Here is a 27,933-nt window from a genome sequence, read left to right on the forward strand (position 1 = left end):
ATAGAATAAGAAATTAGGGAGCGAGGGAGGCGAGTGAGAAAGAAAAGGGAGAGAAGTCAAGGGAGAGGTTGAGAGAAAGAATCAACAGGAGAGAAAGGGGGGACAAGTTATTAATGACAAGCAGGAGAGGAAAGAAATAGAAATCAAAGGGGAGAGAGAGAAAGCGAGTTAGCTGTGGGTTCATGCTTGTGTGAGAGAGGTGTGGGCATGTCACTCAACAAAGAGGTTCAGACATCAAGGGACTCCATTGTAGTGGAGGAGAGGAGGAGGATGCAGGTAAAGGGGAAGAGAGGTGTGGAGCTTTATATCTAAAAGCAAATGTAGGAGTGAAATATTCACTCATAGACTGTTTTCACTTGCATCTCTTTCTCCTTCTATTTTTTTGCCCTTTCCCACCTCTCTCCTCCATCACTATTCTTTCCCTCATAGCAGGTTGACAGGGAGCGATTTACTCAGTGTCTGTGGCTTTTTAATAGGTCAGGGTGTACTAAGTGGAGATGTAGTAATGCATGCACTTAGACACACTAGAATACACAACCACAGATATCTGTCTTCCATGAATAGTGCAGGTATGAAATCAGATGAATGGGAAGAGCAGGGGAAGTGAATGAATGCTACTCCGCTCCTTTGAAATTCACTGCTTAGCTGTGTTGTTAGTGTAGGGTTATTCAGTTAAAATTGAAAGAGGTCCAGTTACTACAAATTTGTCCCTGGTCCAAAACTCATAATATCTGAATTGTAGCCAAACCCTTCAAATACAATCAACACGGTGCATTTTCATCTCATTTCAACAAGGTTTAGTGTCAGTTTTCAAAGTAGAACACTATTAATAAAGACTCACTGAACTTGTTTGGCACTTGTTAACAAATTAAACTATTACCATAAATAAAATTAGTCTGAATACATTAAACTTAAAGTCCACATTTCAAGTAAAAGAAAGAGTGAATCTTTTAAATAAAATCAATAAAAAGCACCTCTTTTAGTAAAAGTGTAAACAAACCTTTGAACTTAGTTTGAATATTGGCTTGAATGGAGTTAATGCCACTTTCATGTCCATGTAGCTGTTTGTGAGTTTTTGGTGTGGTTATTTATGTTCATAACATAGAAAGCTGACTCAAACTGTGGCCAGAGGCTTTTTATTTTCAGGTTGCATCTCCATCCGTCCATAGCTACATACGTAGGTGTATGTCCGTTTGTCTGCCCATCCCATTTTCGTGAATATGATATCTCAGATATGCCTTGAGGGAATTTCTTTAAATTTTTCACTTGTCCAAATGTCCACTTGGATTCAAGGAGGAACTGGTAATATTTTAGTGGTTCGAGGTCAGGGTCACTCTGATCTTGCATCACTCTCATTTTTGTGAATGCAATATCTCAAGAGCACAGTGAGGTAATTTCTTCAAATTTTGCACAAATTCCACTTGGACTCAACAATGAATTGATCATAATGTGAAGGAAAAAGGGTCACTGTGACCTTGTCCTTCACATTCATGATTGCGATTTCTCAAGAACACGTTTGGGGGGTTAAACCTACTAAGCACAGTGAAGAATCAGTAAAGACAGGCTCAAATGGGTAAAGCTATTGCTTTCATAAGGGCAGTGGACCAGTACCAGGTCGAAGTCCATGATTTGGTGATGAAAGGTTTGTTGTAACAAACCCAGAACATGATGTTCAATCTGAGCCTCCAGTGGTTTAACTTCTTATCCTGCTGTAGTGATGCACAGGTGTACTCCAGGACTCTACGACATCAGAGCTGACTTCTGCTTGCTGTGGTCTCAGTTGAAACACACTTAAAAAACCATTGCTAGAAAAAAGTTTACAGTGTTCACTCAAGTATCTCATTGTTCTCTAAAGTTTAGAGAACTTTTAATAATCTTATCTCCTCTTTCACAGTGGGATGGCGTGGGTCCCTTTCCGGACACGGCGGAGCCCCCTAAAGGGGTTCAGATGTTGTGGCACCCCACCATCGTCAAGCCCTACCTCACCCTGCTGTCTGAATGCTCCAATCCTGACACCCTGGAGGGAGCAGCTGGGGCTCTGCAGAACCTTGCCGCAGGCAGCTGGAAGGTAAAGGCTAGAGATAAAATGTTTCACAAAGCCTTCTTTTTGCTTCACTTGAAGCATCTTTGTCGCACATAAACATAGTCAGAGCCCAGGAGTATAATCATGTAAACATACATTAAACCATCATCACTGCACTTAAATACTGGGAGTGCAGGAACTCACGCTGCCCTTGCAGTCCTTGTATTTCTGTTTTTAATAGAGCAGGTAAATGCAGGCTCCTGAAAATGTATGTGTCTTTATATCTTTTTAATTGTCCATTAGTATGAAAGGAAGGGATTCATCATGAGTTTGTCCTAATTAGCCGTGCATTGAATGCGGAGACATAGAGTATTCGAACAGTATTTTTCAGATAAGCCACAAACCAAACAATTTATTCACATTTTTATACTGTTTTCCTCTTTTATATCTTTTATGCTGTTTTTTTACACCTTCATACTACTGTTATTTTATTGTCTCTTCTATTTTAACTTGAACTGTTTTAGCTTGCAGTCCATACATCTTAGGTATGCAGGCTCAGAGACTGTGCTGTGCTGTATAAATGGTAATGTTGTTCGTTGATCCTAGAGAAACACTCTCTTATTCTTCCTTTCGCCTTGATGTAATGTAAAATGACAATGAACTTTATTTGATTTGTAAGAAGGACAAAGCTACTGTGTGTATGAGTGTGCATGCAAGCATGCTATTATGTGTGAAGGCTACCTATCTGATGACTGATAAGACATGCTCATAGCTAGAACGTAGATCTGGTTTTGCATCTGTTTATTGATATGTGGTTAGGATAGATTTAAAGTAAGGCGTAATTTTACAGGATGTGCAAATGTAAATCAGAATCACCTTGCTGTTTTATAAATGTATTTTCATGGCAGGCAGAAGATAAATATCAAGAACACTAAGGTCGATTTCATGTGCGCAACATTGTTCTCAACTCCTATCATCCGTTTAAAGTTCAGATCTGTCTTTATACAAATTCAAAGGCTGATTTGGTTGCAGTAAATGCCACAGAGAACAAAAGATGAACAGCTCAAAGACTCAGTCAGATGGAATAATGGTGTATTTGCTCATTTCACCGTTCGGCTGACTTTGACATATTTCCAGCACAATCCCATGTTTTTATGTGTTTTGTAGTATATAATATTGTTCAGCAGCAATGCAATAACTGTAATAATGTAACGGCTCCGAGCTTGAACACACCAGGGAGGAGAGCTAGAGTTCAACAGCAGCTGACTGATGGAAACAGCTAGATGGTAATAATGTATAAGTCATGCGGTCATATTGGAGAGTATTGGTAAAGGCAGCTATAGCCTTGAGGGAGGTGTGTATATAAGGGTAAAAAGGAGAAAACGTGAGGGCTTAACCTTGGAATGACCTTGGAAAACTGCATCAGACAATGTTGGCTGTAAACAGGCAATGTGGGAATGTCGATAGAAACGTTTATGCAGTCAAAAAAATGCTTAGTCGAAAGGTTACATTACTTTTGCTGTTTGTTAAAACTTGAAGTCTACAGGCAGTTGCAGACAGGGAAGCACACTGTGGTTGAGATGAATGTCTCTGTGGTCTTGTAAATGTGCGTAGGAGTTGTGTGTATCTTATTTTGGTTTTGTAAGTATTTCCATTGGTAGTGAAATGGACAGAGAACCGGAGCAAGAGGGAGATGGACGAAGAAGCTATAGGAAGACAAGGAAATGATGGGGGCAGGTGGTCTTCAGGAAATCACATTTTCTATTTTGGGGTCTGTGTGCATGTGTGCGTGCATGTATGTTTTGTTGAGTCCCCTGAAAGCAAACTCCCTCTCCTGACTTTGCTAGCGGTTTCCAATGAAGCTGTGTTGGCGTACTGCTGGCACATTCTACACTCTGTTCACTAAGCTCTTGGTTCAGACATACAGTATGATCATTTCCCTCCAAGGGTGAATTATTTCCTTAAATGATTAAATGAACCATAGTTCACCATTGTGGTCTTTGAGAAAAAAACAATAATGTTTTAACCTTAACATACCATTGACATTATGCTTTTCACACAATCTCTTATCTTCACACTTCATTTACTGATCTATTCTTTGGTGCTGCTTAGCACATCTCCAGTCTTCTATGGTTGACCCACAAGGCGGCACCACTTGAGCTGTTTAGGGTCAAGTGATCTATTTAAGCGTACCTTGATAGTTATTGAGGGAGGATAGAGTGGTCTCCAAGCTCAAAACTCTTCTCTCTGGTTCATGTAATTCTCCCTCTTACAGTATATCACTTGTTAGTCAGTGTAATGGCTCAGCCCTTCTTATACCGACCCATCTCCCACTTGACCTCGCCCATTGCACTTCATCTGACTTTTTTCCCTTTTTCCTACTTGCAACCACTTTAGAAAAGAATAGAAAAAGATTAAAAAATATAATAGAATATCTTTATTGTCAGAGTACAGTGAGATTCAGTCTGAAATTTTGACATTGGTGGTATAGCATATAGATTATAAAACCATGATTATAGAAAAAAATAGATAAAAGTTAAAATAGCTACTAGTTATGAAATTTACAGCAGCAACAGTGTTGTAATAAAGTCACTTTTGCCAGACAATTATGGGGGCAGTCAGACAGATTATGGGAGGCACTTAGTTGTCTGATTCAGTGCAGATAAAGTATAGCTTCAAGGAAAAAGCTATTTCTCATTTGGGAGATGCAGGCATAGAGGCCTCATAAGGTTTGTTATACAGACGGTGGCATTGGCGTATGGGGTCCTTACAGATTCTGGTTGTTTTTCTGAGGCAGCATTTGCTGTAGATGTCCTCCTTGGCTGGGATCTGTATCCCAATGAGTAGATTTAGTGGTCAACGGTCAAGTTCCCTGTGATGTCTATTCCATTCTCGTGAATGTGATATCTCAGGACATGAGATGGAGTGAATTTTTTCACATTTGGCACCAATGTCCACTTTGACTCAAGAGCTCAGTGGTCAAGGTCACTGTGACCTCACAAAACACATTTTTGGCAATAAGTCAAGAACCGTCACACTAATTATGACAGAATTTCACACTAATGTCTAATAGGTTAAAATGTTGAAGTGATGATATTTTATATCAAAAAGGTCAAATGTCACTGTGACATCATAATGTTTTGCAAAAACACTTTTCTGGCCATTATTCAATGCCAGGCCATAATTTAGCAACAGATGGGTAGATATCAGATGCTGAAGTAGTGACACAGATCTTGGGTGCCCACCTTGAAACTGATGGCTGAGATCTTTGTATTTGGTTGAAGATTTTGTGTGAAGCATCCACCTTTCAGAATCTGTAGCTTCTTTGCAGCAACATCCATATTTGAAGCCTGTCTTGTCTACTGCCATGGCAACATATGAGTCTGGCTAGACATGGATGTAAACTGTAAATGCACTTGACTGGTTTGCAGAGGCATCCAACTGCAAGGCAGCAATTCTAATTCAGCTTTTATTCACTATTTTCTTTCTGTCGGGTCACAGAAAATAGTCAGCATGGCGACAATAAGACGGTGGAAGAATAAACATGTATGAAAAGTGCACAATCCACAGAGTGCACTGAGCTCATAGTAAGGTTAAGCAAACAAGCATAGTGTCACTAGTAAGGAGTATGGTTTATTATTTCCATGTGCTGTCTGTTGTTTACTATGCTGTGTAGACACAATTGTGATTACAACCACCTTGCATCTCCATTATTGCATGCAAGGAGCAGATTGTGATCACAATCGGTAGGATTGATGAATAAAACCACAGAAGTAAAACCTTGGTTTTGCAAATAGAAATTTTCTCTAGTTGTAAATTTTAACAATGCTGCAAATTGTCACAGAACTCCCACAGCTCCTTTTTTTTCAGACTACTATTCGTGCATTCATTTTATTTTTGCTATTTTTGCTTCCCCCCCTGATTTCTCCCCATCAGTGGTCGGTGTACATTCGGGCTGCTGTGCGTAAGGAGAAAGGCCTTCCCATCCTGGTGGAGTTACTGAGGATAGACAATGACAAGGTGGTGTGTGCCGTTGCCACCGCTCTCAGAAATATGGCACTGGACATCAGGAACAAGGAGCTCATTGGTGAGTAATGAAAAAAAAAACTTTTCTAAGAGAGGCTTTTTGCTGGTGAAACATCCCCCCAACCATTAGACGATCACTGGCATTTTTTATTCTCTATCAAGTTACATAAATTTGGACACCTGCGGTGTTTTGCTCAGTTGCAGTCTCTGTTGTTTGTTTGTGAGGAACAACCTGAAGCCCATTTTCATCTCTAATTGCATTCTCTCGTAGCTGTTCCACTGTGGTCTGTTCCTGCCACATCATTCTCATTAAGAGTATGCAAGTCGAGAGCTTGTGTTCAAGTGATGTAGCCTGTAGCCAATTACACCAATTAGAAGCAATATAACACTAATGGAAACCTGCAGTCACCTTTTAGTAACATAGTATGATGGCTTACCTGACTCGTTTCACTTGGACACCTTGGGGTTATGATTCTGACCCATTGAATTATGTCATTGATTGAGACTATGAACCGGTCATTGCAAACCAGGATCAAGTCTATATTATGAGTTGACATTCAAAATAAGGCTGCCTCCTGAAAGTTGTAGATTTGAATCATCAGGTTGAGATACCTTAGATTGTAGGGGTCGAGCTGTCCCTTATTTTGTCACTCTGTGTGTAGTGTACTTCTGAGGACGTTTTGGTCCCCACATGTAGCTGCTGAGAGAGCACTCTTCTCTTTCACACTGCTCTCCAGTACAGGCAGCTGCTGACCCACACCCAGGGTATGAGAGGCAGCTCCCTGGAGAAAGAGAGCTTCCCGGTCAGGCTTTGAGATGACGTTATCTTCTGTCTTTTTCTTAGAAGTCTCTGGCTCTTATTTGATTTTAGCAGCAAAAATGGTTTTGCACATTGCCAATATGTCATTAGCATCGTTGGCATGGATTAGCTCAGAGGGGCTAACTTGGCTTATTTACTATGTTACAGGAATATTGCTGTGACTCAGAACATTCCTCCGAACCCCGTTTAAGCTCTCAAACTCTGTATGAGAAAAAAGAATGAATAGTGAAATATCCATATTGAGCTGTCAAATAAGATTCGAGTGGCATAATTCTGATTTGTGTACAGCCCTAATTTTAAATGAGGCTTTTCATGGGCTTGTGTGATCTAAAATATAATGCTCTGACAAACATTACTATTTTATGATAGTACTGTAGTAGTGTGATGGTTATGGAAAATATTGCAAGTTCTTTTTATTCTCTACTATTTAATGAAGTCGTTTTACATCATGACTTAATAAACTGAGGCCAAGGTATGTTTGTTGTGAGAAACTTAGGCTAAAGACAGGAGGGTAAGTAAGGGCAAGAAACTGGTAGATACCTGATCTGAACTCAAAGATGTGGTAATGAAAGAAAGTCTGAGGAAAGAGTGTGAGAGAGATACTGTAGCAGAGGAGATGATCAAACCAAAGGTTTGCATTGGGATTTGACTAACTGACTGGCAGCATCCCCACATCAAGGGACAAGGGATAGCTGGAAAACTAACACTCTAGGATACTTTTATACTGTGTGTGTGTGTGTGTGTGTGTGTGTGTGTGTGTGTAGACGAGTGCTTCCTCCTGCATCTACAAATGTGTTCATGTGTACAATATGTGCATGTGTGACTTCACCCCTTTCCGTCTTTGGAATCTATGATTATATCGGCTTCCTGGTGGGCTCAGCGGTTTCTATGGCAACCTTGCTACCCACAGTCTCAGTCGAGGGACTTCTGGAGCCTCTCTGGGTTTCATCGGAGTGTTTTTAAGAACAGCTAGGAATACCACCGGCAAAGCTCAACACGCCCATACACTACGTCTGTCTGGCACACGACTGCAGATTACAGGATAATTGAAGGCTTCGCACAAAGATGCTTATTAGCCAGATTTGAATGGTTTTTGTTTATGTTTGTTTGCGTGTTTGTTCTTCTCTCCTCAATGCACCTGCAGATGTATCAGCAAGCCATTTGCATGTAAAGTTAGGTGGTGTAAAAATCCTATCAGGTGCATTAATTTATGTTTTCTTGCAAAACATGTTCTAATGCAGATTTCAGGATATTAGATGATGAAACATGGAAGCAGGAGTCATTTGAATGCACCTGAGCTATATCAACCCAAACACAATTTTACTGCAGTGCATTAGTGTTCCCCTGCCACCAACCAGGTGATTAATGTATAATATTACTGGCTTTAATAGAATATTGTCGCATTTCAAGGTGCAAAAATGTTGGTGCAGCTGCTTTCACATTAACTCTGACTGAGCTATTTGCTTTTACATTTTCAAAATAAATGTTTCATTTGGACAAAATAAAAGTTAAAAAAAGCAACTTCATACTAACACAATTTAATCAATTCTTCCTTTTGACCTTTTCGATGAGAACAGTTGATGTCTTGCTCTAAAAATCATGAAATGTTCTCTAATTGATGGGAGGTTAATTGGTCAGTTTTTACTTTTTAGTCTTGTATAGCCATTAGCTTTCTAAGCAGAGAAAGAAACAGAGGAGAGCTATGGAATGAGAGGTAGACACTGTAATAAATGTGTGCTTCATCGAGAGAAAGGCAGGGAAAACACACTTGCTGATTGAGTAATGTAATTACTTGCAAATTCACAGGGAAAATCAATTCAAATTTGTTTGGCATTTCATTTGAATACATGCTTGACTTATTCAGCTGCAGGATAACATGGTTTAAGTCCTGCGTGTGATTAGCTCTCCCAGAGTTATTTCAGAGACTTTAGACACAGACAATAAGACAGAGATAGTGCAATAGATGCAGATTAAGATATATAATAGAGAGAGACAATTAGGGGCATTGCAGATCATCATTCCCCTGTGGCAACAGTGGCTGGCACCATCAGGGAGGTGTTTGCAATTATGTTCATTTTCAGGTTTGTGCTTGTGCTTTGGGTTTCTTCTAGAGGGTGTTTAAATGCTTTAATGTTCAAAAAACATTTTAATTTCCTTATACTGTCTGTGGGACACTATGCCGTCTGAGATGCTCCATTTTAGCACCTGTCTCTGTAAGCCACCCCCCAAAAATCCCAGTCTGCTCTGACTGGTCAGCATTTCTAGGGCTTCCATATTTGCCCTTTGGGCCGCAGACTAAGAGTGTCTGTATTGTTATTGCAACTGAAGGAATGACTTTAATGAAGTATTGAGGCACTTTCTTTTTTTTTTCATGAAATCACCAATAAAAAGGCTTCTATAAATCAAAATATTCACATCATGTTTTCCTGATGTTAGCATGTAGCTACATGTATCAGTGCACTGTCAGCCAGGGAATACCTGTTACAAGGTAAAGTGGCATCTTCTACCTTGAACATCACTAATAAAAAAGCTTCTAAACAAAAATCTTGACAGCTGGACATATTCCAACAGCAATATGATCCGAAATCAGGGAGACGTTAACAACATCATCAACTAAGATTACATGCTTCCCTGGTCTTAGCATGCAACTACATGTAGCAGTGTACTTGCAGCAGTGGAATGACTTTTATGTAGTATAGCTGCATTTTCTACCCTAAAACATCACCAATAAAAGCTTCTAAACTAAAATCTTCACAGCCAGACTTCTAGCAGGATTATGATCCAAAATCAGGGCGAAACTACACAACATTGGCGACCAAGATTACATGTTTCCTTGACTTTTGCAAATAGCTACATGTAACAGTATTAGTACAAAGTATTTAAAGCTGAGGAATGACTGTAACATACAGTAGTATACCTGCACTTTCAAAAAAAAAAAAATACCAGTTAAAGCTTTTCACAACTGGACATGTTCCAACAGGAATTTGATCCCAAATTAGCAAGAAATGGGTTTCCCTTGTGTCAGTTTGTAGCTACATGTCGCAGTGCAGGCTATGTAATGTAAACATTTGCAGAAGCATATCTGGATTAGATCAAATCTCACAAGCTGATGTCAGCTTGTCTCAAAAGTAGGCAAAACCTTGGAATCAAGCTATTAAGAGTCGAAAGCCTGAGGTTTTTGCTCTCAGGGATTACATTACATAATTACTTAATTATTTGAAACTTTGGCCACATTTAATATAAATATGTGACACTGTAAAACTATAATCTGTACATGACAGAAAATAAGGAAATGCATTACAGGTCCCCTTTAAGGCATTTGAGAATGAAGTGGCAGAAAGGCTCCTGAACTGTTCTTTGTCAGCTTTGCCATGTTTGCAAACAAGCATCTATTTACTATTTAATCACATTGCTTGCTTAAGAATATAAATATTTAATGGTCCTGGTTTGGTTCTTAAACTATTGAAAAAAGGTTTTTTAGATGTTTAGTTTCCCCCGACCACTCTTGTTAATTTGTTTCTTTATCTTAAAAGTTTGACAATTTTGTGGTTTTACAGACTTACAAACAAAAATAATGAGCTAAAAGCAGCTGGAAACTGCATGAAGCTGCAGGGTGTGTTGTTGATTCCAAGTGGGATTGTCATACCAGCAACCTCAGTTCAATATTAAAATTGCTTATAACAAGACAGTAACGGTAACCTGACACTTTTAAGCTCGCTATTAGACATTATTTGGATAGTCACATTAAACTGATAGTGTATCAGTGGAATAAATCATCAGTTTTCGTTCAAAATCAGCTTGCGTATCAACTTCTCTCCCTAACTATTGAAACAGCCAAACGGTAAATGATCCAGAAAGCAACAGTCAGAGATGATGACACACAATGCTGCAGAAACGCAGACAGCCTTGGAAATGAAGAGGGTTAAATGGAGAGAGAAGGAGAAAAGTGAGAGGGATCAGGCAGGGTTGAGCCTTTGCTCTTGGCAAGGCGTGATTTGATACATGTCGACAGAAAAGAGGTAGATGCCAGGCACTCCTAAGAGACAAGCCCCATTTGGCCCATGTTCACAAGCTTTATTCACCACAGTTGCTCTAACCTCTGAGTCAAACACCTTTTCCTTTACACAATTCACTTCTGCAAAACAACAGTTTAACCTGAAGCGACAAAGCGATTTCACAGAGCAGTGTGGGGGGTCTTTCTTCAGATCAAAGTTCATCCTAATTACAATATGATTTTGCATGGCTAATCTAGAGTAAATCGCTTCTCTGTAAAAATGAAAATCTTTGTCTGTTAAAACTCATATGATAGTGTGACATAAGCTGTTAGTGCCGGTAAGTTTGGCAGCATCAGTGTTGGGGTACGGTAGTTTGCATGAGAGCTCAGCAGAGTGAGTGGAGATGAGAATCATCTTTCGCACACAATAACCTCGGAGTGTCAAATCCTCTGGAAAGCAGTGTATGAGCGAGACAGCGAGAGGGAGGGAGCAGCAGGCACAAGGCTGGAGAAGGGAAGAGAAAAGGAGCAGAGAGAGCCAAAGTAAGGCTGAATAGGGATGGAAGATGAAACAGAAGAGAGAGCACTGACAGCTAAAGACCTAACCGCATATGTATGCTTATATTCCAATCCCTCTGTAATGTGATTTAGTGGCATATTGATGTCGCCGAGAATCATTCTTCTCATCTGTCAATGGTTTTGTCTCTCTCCTGATTTCACCTCCTTCATAGTTTTTGATTTGCATAATGTACTGTACGCCTGTGTGGCAATAAATGAGTCCCATTCACTGCTACACCGTCTGTCAGCACAATTCTTCCCCATTTACTTACAGATGGTAATTTGACACACATGAATTTGGAACTGCACTGGAATGCCAAAAAGACACAGAATCTCTTTTTTTTTTTTTCAAATACAGCAAGCATTCACTAAATGTATCCATAAGCACATGCTGTGCTTGCAACCAAATCGGAACCAAAGTTAGTGTTTAATGAAAAAGTGATTAATGCAAAAAATCTGTATAAAATTAAGACGGCTAATGAATTAATTCCATGTTTTGTACAAAGTGACTGGCTCCAAATGCTAAATCTAATTAAGTTTCTGGATTCTACGGTATGAGTTTAATTTAAATTCCAGACATGAAATACTAATATAAAGTCCTGCAGTATACCGGTGATTGCATTAAATATGTGATGTATGATAATATAAAGTTGGATGTGAAACTTTTTGAGTTACAGTTTTCAAATAAACAGTTATAATTTATTAAAGCATTTTGATTCAGGTTCAGTGCTGGACCTAGCGCAATCGGCGCCCTAGGCAAGCTTCAACTAGTGCCCCCACCCCAGCCCAAAATGTAGTGTAATTGTAAAGTATTGTATTTTTACAAGCAAAACCTTAAGCTAATGTGACATAAACACAAATCAACAACTCAGCTAACACGTAATAATAAAAAAAATGCAAACAATAAAAGAAAATGGTATCATAGACTGTAAAAATAATGGAAGTAGCAACCATAACATCACCCATTGGCTTGTGGACTGCTGTTCTGAGGCCTTGAGTTCAGTATTTTTGCCAATGCCATCTTTATTTGGACAAGAGGGTTGGACTGTAGAGGAGCGAGGTGTGGATCTGACTCACAGACTGTAGTAACGCTGCACAGAGAGCCTGTCACCTGAGAGACCAAGTCCTTTAATATGTATGTTAACCGGTGAGTTAGAAGAAAGAAAAAAAAAAACATCCCTCACACAGTTGTCAAGTGTGTTGAAATTAGCCAAAGAGACCAAAACAGTTTTTAGTACTAGGGTGTAAATATGTTTATTTCTTAAGTTGGGCATTTTAACATTGAAAGTCTGTGGGGATTTACTCTGTTTAGCATCCAGCCTCATTCATAGAACTGCAGTTTTTAGCTCTTCAGCTTTGGCTTCATTTTTAAGCCTTAGAGGTTGCTGCTTTTACAGTATGTGTACATTTGCCGGTTGTTTTGTACTTTTTTTGGTTGTCCTTTGCCTTTTAATTTTCTTTTTCTCTAATACTCTCCACATACACTCCATTCCCTCACTGCTCAGGTTATTTAAGTAGCGCGATTCTTTTTAATTCTGTATCATTGCATTGGATTATATATCCAATGATTTGGGCATCAAAGCAGTGATGTGTGCGTGCACTCAAGGAGAATCACAGAAAATGTTTGAAGACAGGAAAAGACATCAGGAAAATCTTACCAGTCACCTTCTAAATACTTCCATCCTGCATTTGGACTACGGTAATTGACCTCCAACATCAAACAAAGCTCTCTATGGTTTACTTGAAAGTGGCTCAAGACCACCTCTTTCATGTGAATCAGGGGGTGCTTGTTTGGGTGCATGCCCAAGTTTGATCAGAATTTTCTGTGAAGGGCGTAGAAGTTACTGAGTTCTGTTTGCATCACATCAAATGAGAAAAAAAAAAAAGAAACCCTTGAGAGTTCTGATAACCCTTTTTTCTGATTGCTTACTGGTTGCAGAAGACACCCTATATTTAACTCTTTTTTTTCTGCAGTAGTAACAAGTCAGTGTTGATGATCTTTTTTTTCTGAAATGATGAAAAATGAAGACTTTCTTAGTGCTTAAAACCTCAAACAAAGAAAATAACTGATCTCCATCCCTACATTTCTCTTTTCTCCCTCTCTCTATCCCTCTGTCACCCCTTCCCATGTTCCTTTGTCCTCTTCTCTTGTCACACCACACCTCTTACTGGATTAAACCTCCCCTCCCACTCTCCCTCTCTCATATTCACTTCATGTTGTCATTTCTACAACACAAACATTAACCCCTTTTTTTCTCCATGTCATTCCCCTTTCTTTCTTATCCTTCCTCTTTCTCTCATCTGTTTGTCCCACATCCACCCCTCCCTCTCTGTCTCCTTTCCGTGTCGTTTGAGACATGAGCTCATAACGCCCTCTCTTTCAGTCTCTCGCTCTTTGTGTCTCGCATTGATGACATCAGTGCTGGGGAGTGTTACTGTGGAAACCGGACTAGTGCGCCACAGGGATGTCACTAATTGTATGATTGCAAATGTGTGTGTAAGCGTGAGAGTGTGTGTTAGACACAGTTATATGCTGAAAAATCACCAGTTTCAAGCCTTTAATCTATGAATTTTATCCTCACGTACACACCAACATGCACGCACTCACCTTCTAGTACACTGAAAAGGTTACACTAAGAAAAAAGGTGGCATTACATGCTTATTCCTCTTTGTGGATTGCTGGCCACACCAAATATTTTTAGATCACTAGAGAATGTCCATTTTGTGTTTTCCTCACCCACGACAATTTTTACATATTATGCTGTCCCTGCTGTCAGCAGACTACAGCGCGATGAGCTTAAACAACATTGGAAGGCTTGCGAGCCGAAAGACAAAAGGAAGACAGAGCGGCCGTGTCCACTGACTCACACTAAGTTGACACTCACTCCTCTGTCCCTGTTGCAGCGGTACTTTACAAAATTTCTGTCGCCTTTGGAATGAATCTCGTGTATGTGTGTGTGTGTGTGTGTGTGTGTGTGTGTGTGTGTGTGTGTGTGTGTGTGTGTGTGTGTGTGTGTGTGTGTGTGTGTGTGTGTGTGTGTGTGTGTGTGTAAGGGTCTGGCATGTCTTTTATCAGCCCACTTTGTTCTCTCTGGCATTCTCCGTCCTCTGCTCCTCTGTGCCAGACTGGGGAGCACGACAGAAAGAGAAATAGAAATAGAGAACAATGAAGAGAAATAGAGAGGGAAAGAAAGGGCTGCCATGCCATGATGAGATTTTTTTCTGGTCTTAGAGTTGTCCCTCCAGGATCTGACTTATGTTCTTGATCTTGGAAGGTGCACAAATGAATGCAATTTTTCTCTGTTTTCGGTCCTCCAGAAGACATATTCAAAATTGATGATTTTATGTAAGAAAAATGATAGTCATCAGCATGAAACTCTGCAGTGTAACTTTATCTAATCCAAGGACCAAGGTTTTGTTTGAATTTTGGAGGGACACATATTAAACAGCAGTTTTGGGAGCCCTCACCTAGACACTTAATTTCCTGCATTCTTCTGTTTTATGAACCGATTTTTACCTTCTCTGCATCAAATGATGGTGTGAATATATTTAATTTTGTCAAAGTAAAAGTGCTCGGCTACTTTTACGTCTTTATTCTGGGGGTGTGGGTGAAGGGGCAAATGCACATGTTTTAAATGTGATCCAACCATTACAATGGGAATTCTCTGTCACTGTGAGTGCATAGAGTGTATTTGTGTGTGTGTGCGCATCTATGCATCTTCCCAAGCAGGCATCTTCTTCATGTCTGTAGAACGTCTAATGAAGCCACAAGTTTCTCAAAAGGGGGGGAATCCCCACCTTCCCTCCCCCTCTATCTCTCCCTCCTCTGCAGTTTACACTGTAAACCTGTCACCCACAGACATCAAAGAGAGACACAGAGGGCGAGATATAACTGGTGTGAAAAGCGCCAAACACAAGAAGGCAGAATATTTTTACGACGGGGGAAGCGATGGCATGCTGCTTTCCAATTTACCTCCATTCCTGACCCGTTTAAACCTGCTGTCTTTCATCTGTTTGTACTCTCGTCTGCATTTCATTTTATTTATTCCTTTATATATTTATTTAATTGCAACTTAAAAGGAATACACCTAACATCGCTGCGGGGAATCAGACTGTCTTTGGAGGTCATTCATATCTATTTTGGTTTGATGAGAATGCGAGGATGTTGATAATTGGTAACTGCAGGCTCTGTGTGTGTGTGTGCGTGTGTGTGTGTGTGTGTGTGTGTGTGTGTGTATGTGAGCATGTTCTGTATGTAATTTATATTTTCACTTCTTTGTAGCTGCTTTCCAAATGAGCCATTAATCCAGAACTCATTAGAATGCTTTAATGTTTTGTGATTTGGATTATAGTGAAGAGAAAATAAGTCAAATTGCTGCCAATAAGATGCCCCTCCCACCTCCTTTAATGACACTATAACTGTATTAGTGTATCTCCAGGGTTTTTGTCTTGACATATTCATAAAGTACATACAAGTACATATAAAGTTTCAGTAAAGGAATATTCCCACAGAACAGAAACCAGCACCCTGTTGCTTTGATTCTGGCGCCCCCTCTTGAAGATGTGATGTACTACTGATTAAATTACCCCAGGATACTCACTCAGATCACACAAAGCCACTAAAACACTAGTTTTGACACTGCATTTTGATAGCAGCTATGGCACCTCCTAATTATACCACACTTCAATTTTAGCTGGTGTCAACACAATTAGGTGAAAACATTTTAAATTGAGTGCTTCACCTGTTAAATGAAAGATAGTTTGCACACAGAATACTCACCTGAATAATCTAAAAGTGATCAGATTAGTTATTTAGGACAGGAGGTGGTACATTCATTTCTTTTTAACATCTCAAAACTGATTTCACAGCTGCTGGCTACACTACCCTGTAATGGCCTTAGTCAGACCAACTTAACTGAGTCCAAGTTAAGTCTAAAAACCAGGTCCAGTTGAGTTTGAGGCAAGTTCAAGTCCAAAGACAGTCAATTTGAGACAGACTCCACAGCACATAGTTTATCAAAGATCTAATCTAATCTGTCAATGCTCTCTCTTCTGTTTGCACCAATGCAATATCAGTATCAAAGGATTCTTTCCAATATATTGTGATATTTATTTTTCATCATGTTGCTCAGCCCCAATCTTTATATTTGATCAGTGGAGACAAATTTAAAATCATTGTAATATATATTCTTAACATCAGAATACTGAGTGAAGTTCAGAAAGAATGAACACTGACAGTAGTCTGTACCAGTCCTCCTCCCTGTGCTGAGGTGACTCACTGCCTGCAGGTACCAATGACAGAAGGAGTGGTTTGTTTCAGTCAGCAGTAAAGTTTATAAGAATATGCCAGATTTTAAAACACATGGAAAACTAAGCTTAACAGTTAGACCGTATACATACACATAGACATTGCATTGACTGCTTTGGCGTGTTACTGTGATGCATTTGTAACAGTTCTCTATTAGCTAAGCTAATGTGTTGGGCTTGTGTAAAACACAGCAGTGTTAGATAATAGACTGCAGACAAGGCAAATTGAAACAACATTTTTACACGTTAACACATCCATGCTAATTGAACATGTGTATTGATAAAGTATTGGCGTTTTGCTCATGGAGGTTTTATTGTACTTATAGTAACGTGCTTAGCCCCAACACAGAGAACAGAGGAGATGCTACCTCTTATTAATAACACAGGTACAACTGATCCCTAATCAGTAGCCAGTGATGATGACCAGTTCTCAATAGCTGAGCCAGAGATGAAGATAATTCCGAGTCCAACAATGCACAAGACCATGATATGTGCAAGACTTCAGAAAAGTGGTCTTGACACTGAGACTGGCCTTGAATACTGCAGCCTGTACCTAATGTTTATCTATTATTACATTGGTGAACCTTCATTGTAACATGGCTTTTATTCAGCCTAGAGCTTACTTGTAGAACCTTGAAAAGCTTTAGAGACATAATACAGCCTGAAGCTTTTGGGACCAGTAAGAGTACAGCAGCCCACCTCAGGGGACCACAACCCAGTCACTGATAACTGTGTATTAACCATCCTTTATTCTCAGACAGTCGGACGCCACAACCAATCAAGCCGTTTCATCTTTCCCCACATCTCCCTGAGACAATTACCTCCAATTTTACTTCAATAACACTCTCCCTTCTCCGTCAGTAAACAATCAAATCACTCCATTGTTGAGGGTAATTGGATCTCTTTAAATCAAATCAGCCATTATGGCCCTGATGAAGCACGCCCTGCTCAGCGGGAGTTAGCGACACATGAGGGAATGCAGCACCGGAATACATTACCAGCTCTGCCTCCCAGGTGAAGATGGCTATATTGGAGGAGTTGTGTAATACAGGTTTATTAGACTGTGCAGTGATCAGCAGAGGGCTTGTTTCTCTCCTTGAGGACATGTTCCAGGTGTAGCTCACATTTCAGAGACACAGAAAGGCGAGGCAAAATTGCACTCCAGCATGCAGAGGTGGTGTCTGTGCCACAATAGGACTGTAAAGTCGCCACCTGCTCATATAAAATCAATTTTAATTTGCTCCTCAGACCTTTCATGTCCTTACTTCCTGCGTAACTACCTATGATCACTGTAAGCTTACAAGGATAGTTCCTACATGAGGTCCCTGGCTACACTACGCCGATTGATTATACTATTTATTCAGTTGTGCTCATTCTAACACTTTCAGATTAGTCATTTTTGTCAACCAAATACCTTAAACTTCAATGTGGCCTTGTGAGATAAATTGTATATTTAGTAGTAATTAAAAGAAATGTCCTCAGCAGGGTATGAAAACATCAAAAGATTTAGCTTTTAAGATGTGTTGAATTTTGCATTGACGTTCGGAAAGTGCAGCAACTCCCTCTCGTTTATATTAATCTATAATGTATCAATGCGCCTCTTGCATGCTCTGGGTATCATAGTGTCTAGATAAATGAAAGAGGCCAGATATTATTTGACTCAAGTGGTGTCTGTGCACAGCTTTGATTTAGGTTAGTTTAGTCTTTGCTTTTTATTTCTGTATATGGTATTAATGTCTGCTCTATGATAAAACTCTAAAACTCCCAAGAGACAAAAAAATGACATTGTGAAGTTGAGATATAAGAAGGGAAAAAAAAGATCTCAAGTGTCTTACAAAAACATCTCACATCTAGACAAAGAAATATTCCCAAAAACAAAACAAACAACCCAAAAACTGAGGCAGACAACCAGGAAGCCACATAATGAGCAATGTGTATGTTCAGGTGCAATGTGTGTTGGTGTGCATGGATTGCTGTATGTTTGTATGTTGTCAAGGTGAGGTGTGTGTGAGAGGCTTTCAGACAAGCTTCTTCAGTCATTATCAGGAGGCTGCGTCTTCCTCTAACAAGGTGTGTTATTAAAAGTGTTGGAAATAACAAGGGCCGTTTGATTCTTCAACGAGAAAGGTGCCTCACATTGCATCTGTCTCAGTGTACACTTATGTGTATGTAGGCTTTTTTTCTCCTTTTTTATTTGGTTTTTCTGTCCTTCGTAAATTCAACGTTGGCATATTTCACACAGGCTCCACCTCCTCTGGTTGAAAAATGTGTGCTTGTGATTGGAGAAGACTGTTACCTGTAGAGGACTCCACCTGTGCTAATAGAACTAGGGTTACAATATTGTAATGTTTGTTTGTGCCAATAGAATTAGGGTTACAGTACCACAACCTTTGTTTCCCCTTTCATCCCTCTTCCTGTCTCTCCTTCTCTCCTCTCTCTTCTTCCCTATCATTTTCTCTGTAATGCAGCCCTGTGGGATGAATGTGATGATGTTGCAGAGACTGATATGCATGCCTACACCTGTGTGTACACGTACACACTCACACACAGGCGAGCATGTTTTAGGGATATGCTGACAGCAGCTTATCAGAGGTTCTGTCTATAAGCAGAAAATACTTAGACAAACAAATACATGCCTTTAATGATTTGAACATCTTTGTTATGTTTACCTTCCTTTCTGTTATTACTTAATCCCCTAAGACAGTCTTTCAGTCAATTGTCAGCCATTCACACAATAGATTACTTGGCAGTCAGTTAGTAAATAAGTCAGTCAGTAAATAATCATGTCAATCATTTAGTCACTCACTCATGAGTTAGTGTTATCATTAAATCAAGAAAGAAAGTAAAGAATCAGTCAGTGATCAGCTGGTAAATCAGTCAGGAAATTCTGAATCAAGCCAGTCAAATAATGAGTCTCCCTCTTAGGATGCAGCTTAATTTTGTCCTCGCGGCCAAAAGACAATGACCGCTGAACCTCTGTTCAGCCTGCCAGCCTGAGATAACACTTGGCCAATTAACTCACAACTCCATCCTCATAGACAGAGTTTGCATGTGCGTGTCTTGATGTGTGATTTTGCACGTGTGTATGTGCATGCATATGTGTGTTGAGGCCTCTATGTGTCTTCATGAGTGAGCTTTTTGTATTCAAAAGTGTATAACAACATTTTTTTAGTTATTTATTCTTCCCTGTGTGTGTGTGTGTGTGTTTTCGTACAGGTCAAAGGTTTATAATGTCACATGTTTTTCCTGCTCTGTGTTTTGTGTAGCTGTTCATCCCAAATCAATTAGACTTATTAGAGATACTATAAGCGAGGGAATAACCACCAATCCTGTAAGGGCTCCTTTGATATCACAGTGATGGATTGGTTTGGGAAAGAAACATTCAGCATTATAAGGAGGTGGGGAATTAGACAAACAAACAAAACAGTAGGAAAAGAGTGAAATGAAAAAAGATTTGGTTCTGATTGCATCCTTTAAATGAAGGAAGAAACTGTACCCTACAAGGATAATGTGATCTTACTTTTTATTTTTCACTAAGACTTAATCAATTCAAAGTAGTACCATAGGCTGCAGGAGATTACACCTCTGATGCAGAGTGGCAGTTAGACAGGCATTGGGTAGTTTGTGAAAAGTGAATTGTTTGGAGGCATTATCTCACAAACTCACTATTTTGCTTTTATTACAAATTGAATATTTTGGCCTCTGTTTTATCCACTGCCAGAGAGGATATAATGGTCCACTTGATACAACAGTGGATTCAACCCCTAGAGTAACACTTCCTGTTTTTTATCTACTTCTGTGGAGGACCTGAATTTATAAGATTCCGAAGGAGAGCGTGAATGGCATGCTATGTCTCACCAGGCAACATGTCACAAAGAGGGTAGACTGATTCATTCATGTGGAGATGCTGAGTTGATTGAAGTGTACCTTTTAATGCGCATCCGAGTAAGAGGGCTAGTCCTAGTGGTTGTATTGAGTGGATTTTTGTTAAAAGAATAACCACATTTCAGCCAGGGTTCCTTATTCAACAGTCGCCTCTGCATCCAATTGAAGGTTCTTTATCTGGAGCATGACCTCTGGTTTTTGTCCCAGGGGCTCAAGATGATTCAAGTGTAATTGACAGGTCCTATGATGGTCAGGGCATTTCTTACCTCTTGACTGCTACTCCTGTTTGATAAATCTCCACAAGCCTCCTCAGTCAGTGCAATCTCCTTTCTTCTCCTCTCTTCAGTTCCTCTCCTGTCTTCCATTCTTCCACTCATCAACACCTATTTGCTCTTGTCTCTCCTTTATAGGCCCCTCTCCTCAGTCATCTTCATATGTGGTGAGCTCACTCTCGTGGGATAGTCTCTCATTGGAGTTTTGAAGTAGTTGGCTCTGAAACACTGAAGGAAGTAACAGTCAGTTGTTTACTGGTTACAGTGCATATGTCCCAGCAAATTTGACAGTTTACTGTTTGATTGCTGCAACATTTAAGAGAAAATATTTGTCCAACCACGCACATCTGTTTAGGGATGAGAATTGATGAGATTTTATTGATAACAAAGCCATTAACCACTCTGCTTATCGGTCTAGTTCTTTATTGATTCGTTTAGTGATTCCTGATCAATTTTCTGTGTGGGGAAAAACATTAGACCTGCAGTATTTGAATATTTACAGCATTAATTTTCATTTTGGTTTTCTTTATCAAAGCAAAGATCTGCTAATGTTATTAATATGTTGGATATTTAGACCTTTATACCTTTGGTAACAGACATGCTGCTCGGTTGGGAAACACTGGTACTCTTGCACAGAGTCTTAAGTTAGACTGTTTTTTTAAAAAAAAAACTGTTGGTATGTATGTGTACAACACAATTTTTATATAACCCAAGTAATCATTAGCAAGTAATTTTTGCCTAACCCATGTACTTGGGAAAGCTGTGATCACATAACCAATGCACTGATAGGAGTAAATAAGGACATAATATAGAGACCAAACATCCATGTAAGGAGGCAGGTTCATATGGAGGAAGAGTCAAACAGCACAGCACTTTATATTTGAAACTAGTGTTTTGTTGACCATGTGAAACTGAGTCAACTTCGAACTATTTTAAGGTATGTTGATGCCATATTTCTTTCCCCAAACCTACCCAAAGTAATTTTGCTTGCCTAAACCTAACCTAAGTAGCTTCATGTAAAGTGCATAACTTGCATTGACAATGTAACATAATGCATTGGGCTAAAATGTCTTAGGTGTTATACAAACCATTGGATGAGGGTATGCTGGTCATTTTAAGCCTATATTGTGCAGAAAGATGTTTCAGTATGTTGCTGGTGTTTTCACCCATACTTAAAATGATCATTTCACTGCCATTACAAGCAGCACTGTTGTCATCTCTCTACCTTAAATGAAGCCACTGACCTCTATGCCATGATTCCCTCTTATTGCAAGCTTTCAGCAGCATGGAATCATGACTTTGATGCCATTGTTCTGCAATGCACAACTGTCACAAAAAAACCACGCTGGCAGTGATAAAAGGAGTTGATGAGCCCGGAGGCGTACGACTCTGGAATTCGGAACCAGTTTTCAACTGGAACGGATTCTTGATTCCCATCTCTACAACTTTTGGCAACTAAATACAGTATACAAACAACGAACTACTTTAAATCTAAACTAACACACACTGTTTTTAGTATTAAATTGTCTTGTACCCTGTTTGATATAATTGAGACCAGCATGATAAAATACCTTACTTACTGTGTTGGTGAGCTCAGAGTGCGTGTAGGCGTTTTTGTCCTTAACTTCCATCATCCTCTATGAAATCCATACCCACACCACTTTGTCTTGAAAGTCCCCTTCACTCCAAATGTTATTGCTTCCATCTGCTCCACCCTCTCACCGGCTTCCTATCTGACAGCATCTCCTGCACTTCTTAATTACTCCCTCTCCCTGTTGCTTCGATCTCTCCAACAAGCCATTCTTTGAATGTCAATTTTTTTTTTCATTTTCTTCATATGCCAGCCTTTTCACCAAAATACCACGAGTCGCCCCGTTTATTGGATTCTCAGCATGTCTACATTAGTGTGTGTGCGTCAGAGGATTTGACGTGTGCCCCCTCAAACTAAAGATTTATGGAGTTATCCAAACCACTCACTAGCTGGGTGAGAAGTTTGCTTTAAAAAATGGTAAAAGGGCAATTTTCCTTTTATGTTATAGAGGCTTTGAAGTGCCTGTTAAGTACAGTATGTTGTAGAGGTATTTGTACGGATTTTTATACTGTAGGCCTACCAGTCACTTATAACCACACTCAATGTACAGTTGTACTGTACTTATCTAAAATTATTCTTTTTGCATTGGTCTCTGAACGATCAGAAAATATAAACCCTTGTCCCTATACATAGTTCTAAACTGGAACTGGAGATCTTATGTTCATGTTGTCACAGCACATTCCAGTAGCTTTTATATGTGTCCCTTCCACTGTTAACAAAAAATCATCCAAGGGCAATTTTAGGAACAGACTTTCGCGATGTTTCCAACTAAATTACCTATATGGGAGAATGTGCAGAGAATGAAATCTGACCAATGTTTTTGTCCCTTTCCTTCATTTCCTCCACACACCAGGTAAATATGCCATGAGAGATTTGATCCATCGGTTACCAGGCAGTAGCAGCAGCAGCAACAACAACGCAACCAGCAGTGGGACCTCCGGGACCACAGGCCCTCCCAGCAAGGCCATGTCAGATGATACGGTAACTGCCATCTGCTGCGCACTGCACGAGGTCATCACCAAGAACATGGAGAACGCCAAAGCCCTGCGTGATGCTGGTGGCATAGAAAAACTCATCGGCATTGCCCGCAGCAAAGGAGACAAGTGAGTAGTTCTGAGATAAGAGCACAAAATTAATTTTTTTTTTTTTGCTTGTTTTTTATTGCATCACAATGGCTGTTTTGTGTGATAGTTTTTAAGACAGAGAAAACCTGCTCTCAAGATATATTCAAGACACCAGCCTGGTTTTGCAGAAATACATGACATGACCAAAACCTCTTTACAACGCATTACTGAAACAATGCTAATGGAAAGTCAATTAGGAACCTTTACTATTGTGGACACAAGAATTTGCTGGTTTAACAGCATCACACAGTGAGTGGTGGTTAAATTTGCAGCCACATACTGTAGGTAGTATAATGAGCAACAAAGTCTGTGTTGGAAAGAAATCATGGTGGTAGATGGTTCAAACAAACACAAGACTTTGACTAAGGAGAGTGCTGTTTTGTGTCCTGTGTAAAACCTGCCCATCCCATGTTCGAAATGACAAACATTTAGCTACTCAGTCCACATTTTGCACATTTTAAGTCCTGATCTTTATTAAGCCATGTCTTAAATAAGTAATGCTGTGTTTAGAGAGCATGGTCATTTAATGTATTGTTTATGAGATCAGGTTGCAAGATGCCACAGTTTGTAGCCTATGTCTGCATTATTACATTATATGGGAAAAAATAGTTTGACAGAAATATCTAAGATAATCGCTCTCTCATTAATACTCCATGTTGCTTTACCAAAAAATCCCTTATTATCAGTGGCTGTATTCATGAGTTTTCCCAGGGAGAATAAAATCTATAACACAGCACTGGTGGCATGCTACTGATCTACTGTAGCACCAGAGAGTTCTTCTCTGCAACTTAATATCCACTTGAAATGCATTTGAAAATTGGGTTTGGCAGAAATCCTTGAAGGACACTATGTAAAATGGGAGGATAAGGATATAGTATAACAGTTTATGGGAAAGTATGCCATATGTATGCACCGGACAGATTTACCTGCACTGCTGTTGAAGTTATGAGATCATAATAATGATCTGTGCTTAACATTGTTTTTCTAGATTTAACCAGGGATAATGTTCTGCTCAGGAAAGGTGAAGAATACTTAATGCAACTCTCAAAACATTTATGACACAGAGATAAAACAAAAAGAGGAATGGCTGAATGCCAAAATATTCTTAAAATAGGACAAAATTGGAAATCTCCCTAATGACTTGCAGTGGCTCTTCTTATGTTCAAGGATAACCAGCTCTGAATAACTTTAGTAGCTTATTTCCTAAAGTAGAATTTAAAGGCCAGGAAAGAATCACAACATGTTCTCATTTTTGCATTGTCATATACCTGTCAAGGTATCATTCAGCTCACCCCGTACTGTCAGTAGTGACCAGTGCTTTAGTGTGGCCACACATCCATCATTCATAACGGCACCTGCCTTCCCTGTGACCACTCATCCACAAAAGATGGCCAGAGAACAAGGGAGATGCAGCAGGAATATAACTCCTGTCGCCATGGGAGACCAAGCAGGGTGTTCTGCCCAGCTGCTATGGCAACTACCAGGTCAGGGGTTGCCATGACCACCAGAGTGTTATCAGACGGAGGTCAAACGTTCATTTATTATTATGGAGAGACTCTGTCTATTTAGGGAACTGTGCTCAAGGGCACCATTACAGAGTGAGATGAGGTGCTGGAGGATAGCTTCATAAGTGCAAATTTCACAGTGAGTGTAGTTAGCTGCTAATGGCCCACACATCTTCATTTTCCCAGGATAGGTACACTGAGATAAATGCTCCTTATCAGCAGTGTCGCACTATATTCACATAATTACACACTTTCAGATTGGGAAAAATGCCCATAAAAGCACCACCATGGACGCGGCCACTGTTTATCAACTCGGCTGAAACAGTAGGAGCTAAAAAATGCAATGATGTGAAAAAGGAATAATGTCAATATTGGTTAATGACCTACAGTTTACCTTTAAACATATCCATTCCGAAATGGATCCCCATCATACAAACAGCAACACAGTTTGGCAGTCCTAAAAATATTGTGTTTACTTGGACTAAACAATGAAATGATCAGAATCTGGTCAAAGGTCAAGGTCACTGTGACCTTACAAGATATGTTTTTGGCCAAGAATTCATGTGATAATTATGACTAAATTCTGCACTAATGTCTAAAAGGATAAAATGATGAAGTGAAGACTTTTGATATCCAAAAGGTCAAAGGCCAACTTCTCTGTGAAATCATAACATTCTGCAAAAAACATTCACCAAACCATCAGGCCATTAATAGCTCATGTACTGTACAGAAGCAGAGACATACAGATCCCGAATTGGTGATGCTTATCTTGGGTGCCCACCTTGAAACCATGCTAATTGTATTTTGTACTGCAGGGTAGAAGATGTGTATGAAGCATCCATGTTTTTTTTACATGCATGTAAACTACAAGTGCAACTCGACTGGTTCGTAGAAGCAAACAACTACAAGGCTGTAATTCTTTTTTTTTTTTTGTGATCACTTTATTCATGTATAGCTTTGAAATATCTCAGCGCATTGTATTTGTAGGAAGCTGGAGCATTGGCTTCCTGTTGATACCATCACCCTATATTTCAGTTGTCCAAATACTTTCTGGTTTTTTTTTACTGGCAAAAATAAAAGCCATGCTGAAGCCTAGGCGGACTTGTCTTAATTTTGGTGGATAAATGGAAAAATGAGCATCCCCTCTGCTTCTCTCCACAGCTGTTAGAAGGGCAGGGCTTCTGAACTGACTTCTACTAAAGTCATTTTTCAGCTAAGTGGCAAGGATGGGACCATTAGCATGGCAGAGAGGGTCATTTTAAACTCATCTGGAAACTCTCAGTTTTTGTGCAAAGAAAATCATTCTCTGCTGGAATGACCAATGGGACCTCTTAGTCTTAAAGCCATCGCAAGTGCCACCGGCCTGCATGGATCTTGTGCAGCTGGTAAAGACAGGGGACAGAATATCATAGCAGCATTATCCAAAGGAATGGGGTCTAGGAGAAATAACTCCCTCTCTTTTCTCAATCTATCTCCAGACACTCAGCAAAGGTGGTAAAGGCAGCCTCTCAGGTCCTCAGCAGTATGTGGCAGTACAGAGACCTGCGCTCTCTCTACAAGAAGGTAGGATGTTCAAACCGTGTACTCAATTCATCTCACACTGTTTGTGTCCTGTTTTGTCTCCTGATGCTATCAAATGCATACAGTATTTAATGCATGAGAAATCATTTTTGTATGCCAGACATCATGTTCAAGGATTTTCAACCTTACTAGCTATGATCATATACATACAGTAACTGCAACAACATTAATCTTCTACTTACCAATGTCATGTATGGTCAGATATGGCTACTGGTTGAAGTAATGAGACCTACAATTGATGAAGATTTAATGTAAAGTCCACCTCTGCAATGACACACTTATCAGGTCTAATGAATGCATATTACATAAAGAATTAATCGAGGTTTAGTTTGTTGTTGAATTTACTCATTTTACACTGTTGGGTTATACCGTGAATATTCAATCTAAAAGTTGTAATGATAATTGTAACATAAACCTAAAAGATTTTTCTAAAACAGTGCAATTTAACCTGTCATTGGCAGATATTCCAGAAGCATCGTGCTGTTATAAAATGGAGACCATCCGTTAATTAATTGGTGCTTTGCAAATCTCCTCTGATGAGGAGCTCTGATATGGAATCATGTGAAATGTTTAATAATTGTAAAATAGTTTAGAGAATAATATGTCTGGATACACCTTTGTTGTGTAGTAGAAATAAATGAGCTTTGATGAAAAAAAAGAGCTAAATGTAAGATTGGCTGGCAGTCCTTTTAATTATATTAGGTTTATAATTAAAAAAGTAATTACTATATATGGCAAATTGGCCTTAAACTGTCCTAGGATGAACTATGTCAGGTTGAGGGCTTTCCACTTTCACTGAAGCTGGTGTTGAGGGGGATTCTCTGCTGAACTTGTTTAATTAAGCAATTAAAAACCACACCTGACACACAGTAAAAGTTAGAATTAATTGACATCTGCAAGCTGGCACTGACAATTGCAAGCTGCATTTTTGCATTTGAACGGCTGAAGATTGTGGTTTGACCTCTGTGTTCTTGGATGCCCAGCTGAAACCTCACTGGATGAATTATGCCGTGTTTTCTGGTCAGGGCTAATCCTTGACAGGATTTGCTGGTGTCTCTCAGACTCTGAGAATCTTTGCCGTCTTAAGCGGCTGCTAAGCTAAGCTAATGCCATTCTGCAATCGACAGCTTAGGCATGCCCTGCCAATGCTTGCCACAAGCTACCACTATCAGTCAGCAGTTTTTGTAGTTTGTCGTATTGATTTGACAATATTCAACTGGGAGACAAATATTTTTTTTACACTGAGA

The 27,933-nt window shown here is 39.6% G+C and overlaps 1 protein-coding gene across 5 annotated transcripts in view; it reads left to right on the forward strand.

Annotated features, from left to right (window-relative positions):
* ctnnd2a (catenin (cadherin-associated protein), delta 2a) overlaps positions 1 to 27,933 on the forward strand; it is a 318,237-nt gene that overhangs the window by 268,968 nt on the left and 21,336 nt on the right. For all 5 annotated transcript variants that reach the window (XM_088071967.1, XM_088071968.1, XM_088071966.1 and 2 more), the window contains exons 18-21: positions 1,895 to 2,068; positions 5,960 to 6,110; positions 23,330 to 23,579; positions 26,584 to 26,668. In XM_088071967.1, the coding sequence (XP_087928093.1) occupies positions 1,895 to 2,068; positions 5,960 to 6,110; positions 23,330 to 23,579; positions 26,584 to 26,668 (660 nt within the window). The remainder of the gene's footprint in view (positions 1 to 1,894; positions 2,069 to 5,959; positions 6,111 to 23,329; positions 23,580 to 26,583; positions 26,669 to 27,933) is intronic.

This window comes from Plectropomus leopardus, chromosome 21 (assembly GCF_026936395.1).
Source record: "Plectropomus leopardus strain MGB_pleo_1.0 chromosome 21, ASM2693639v1, whole genome shotgun sequence".
NCBI lineage: Eukaryota > Metazoa > Chordata > Actinopteri > Perciformes > Serranidae > Plectropomus > Plectropomus leopardus.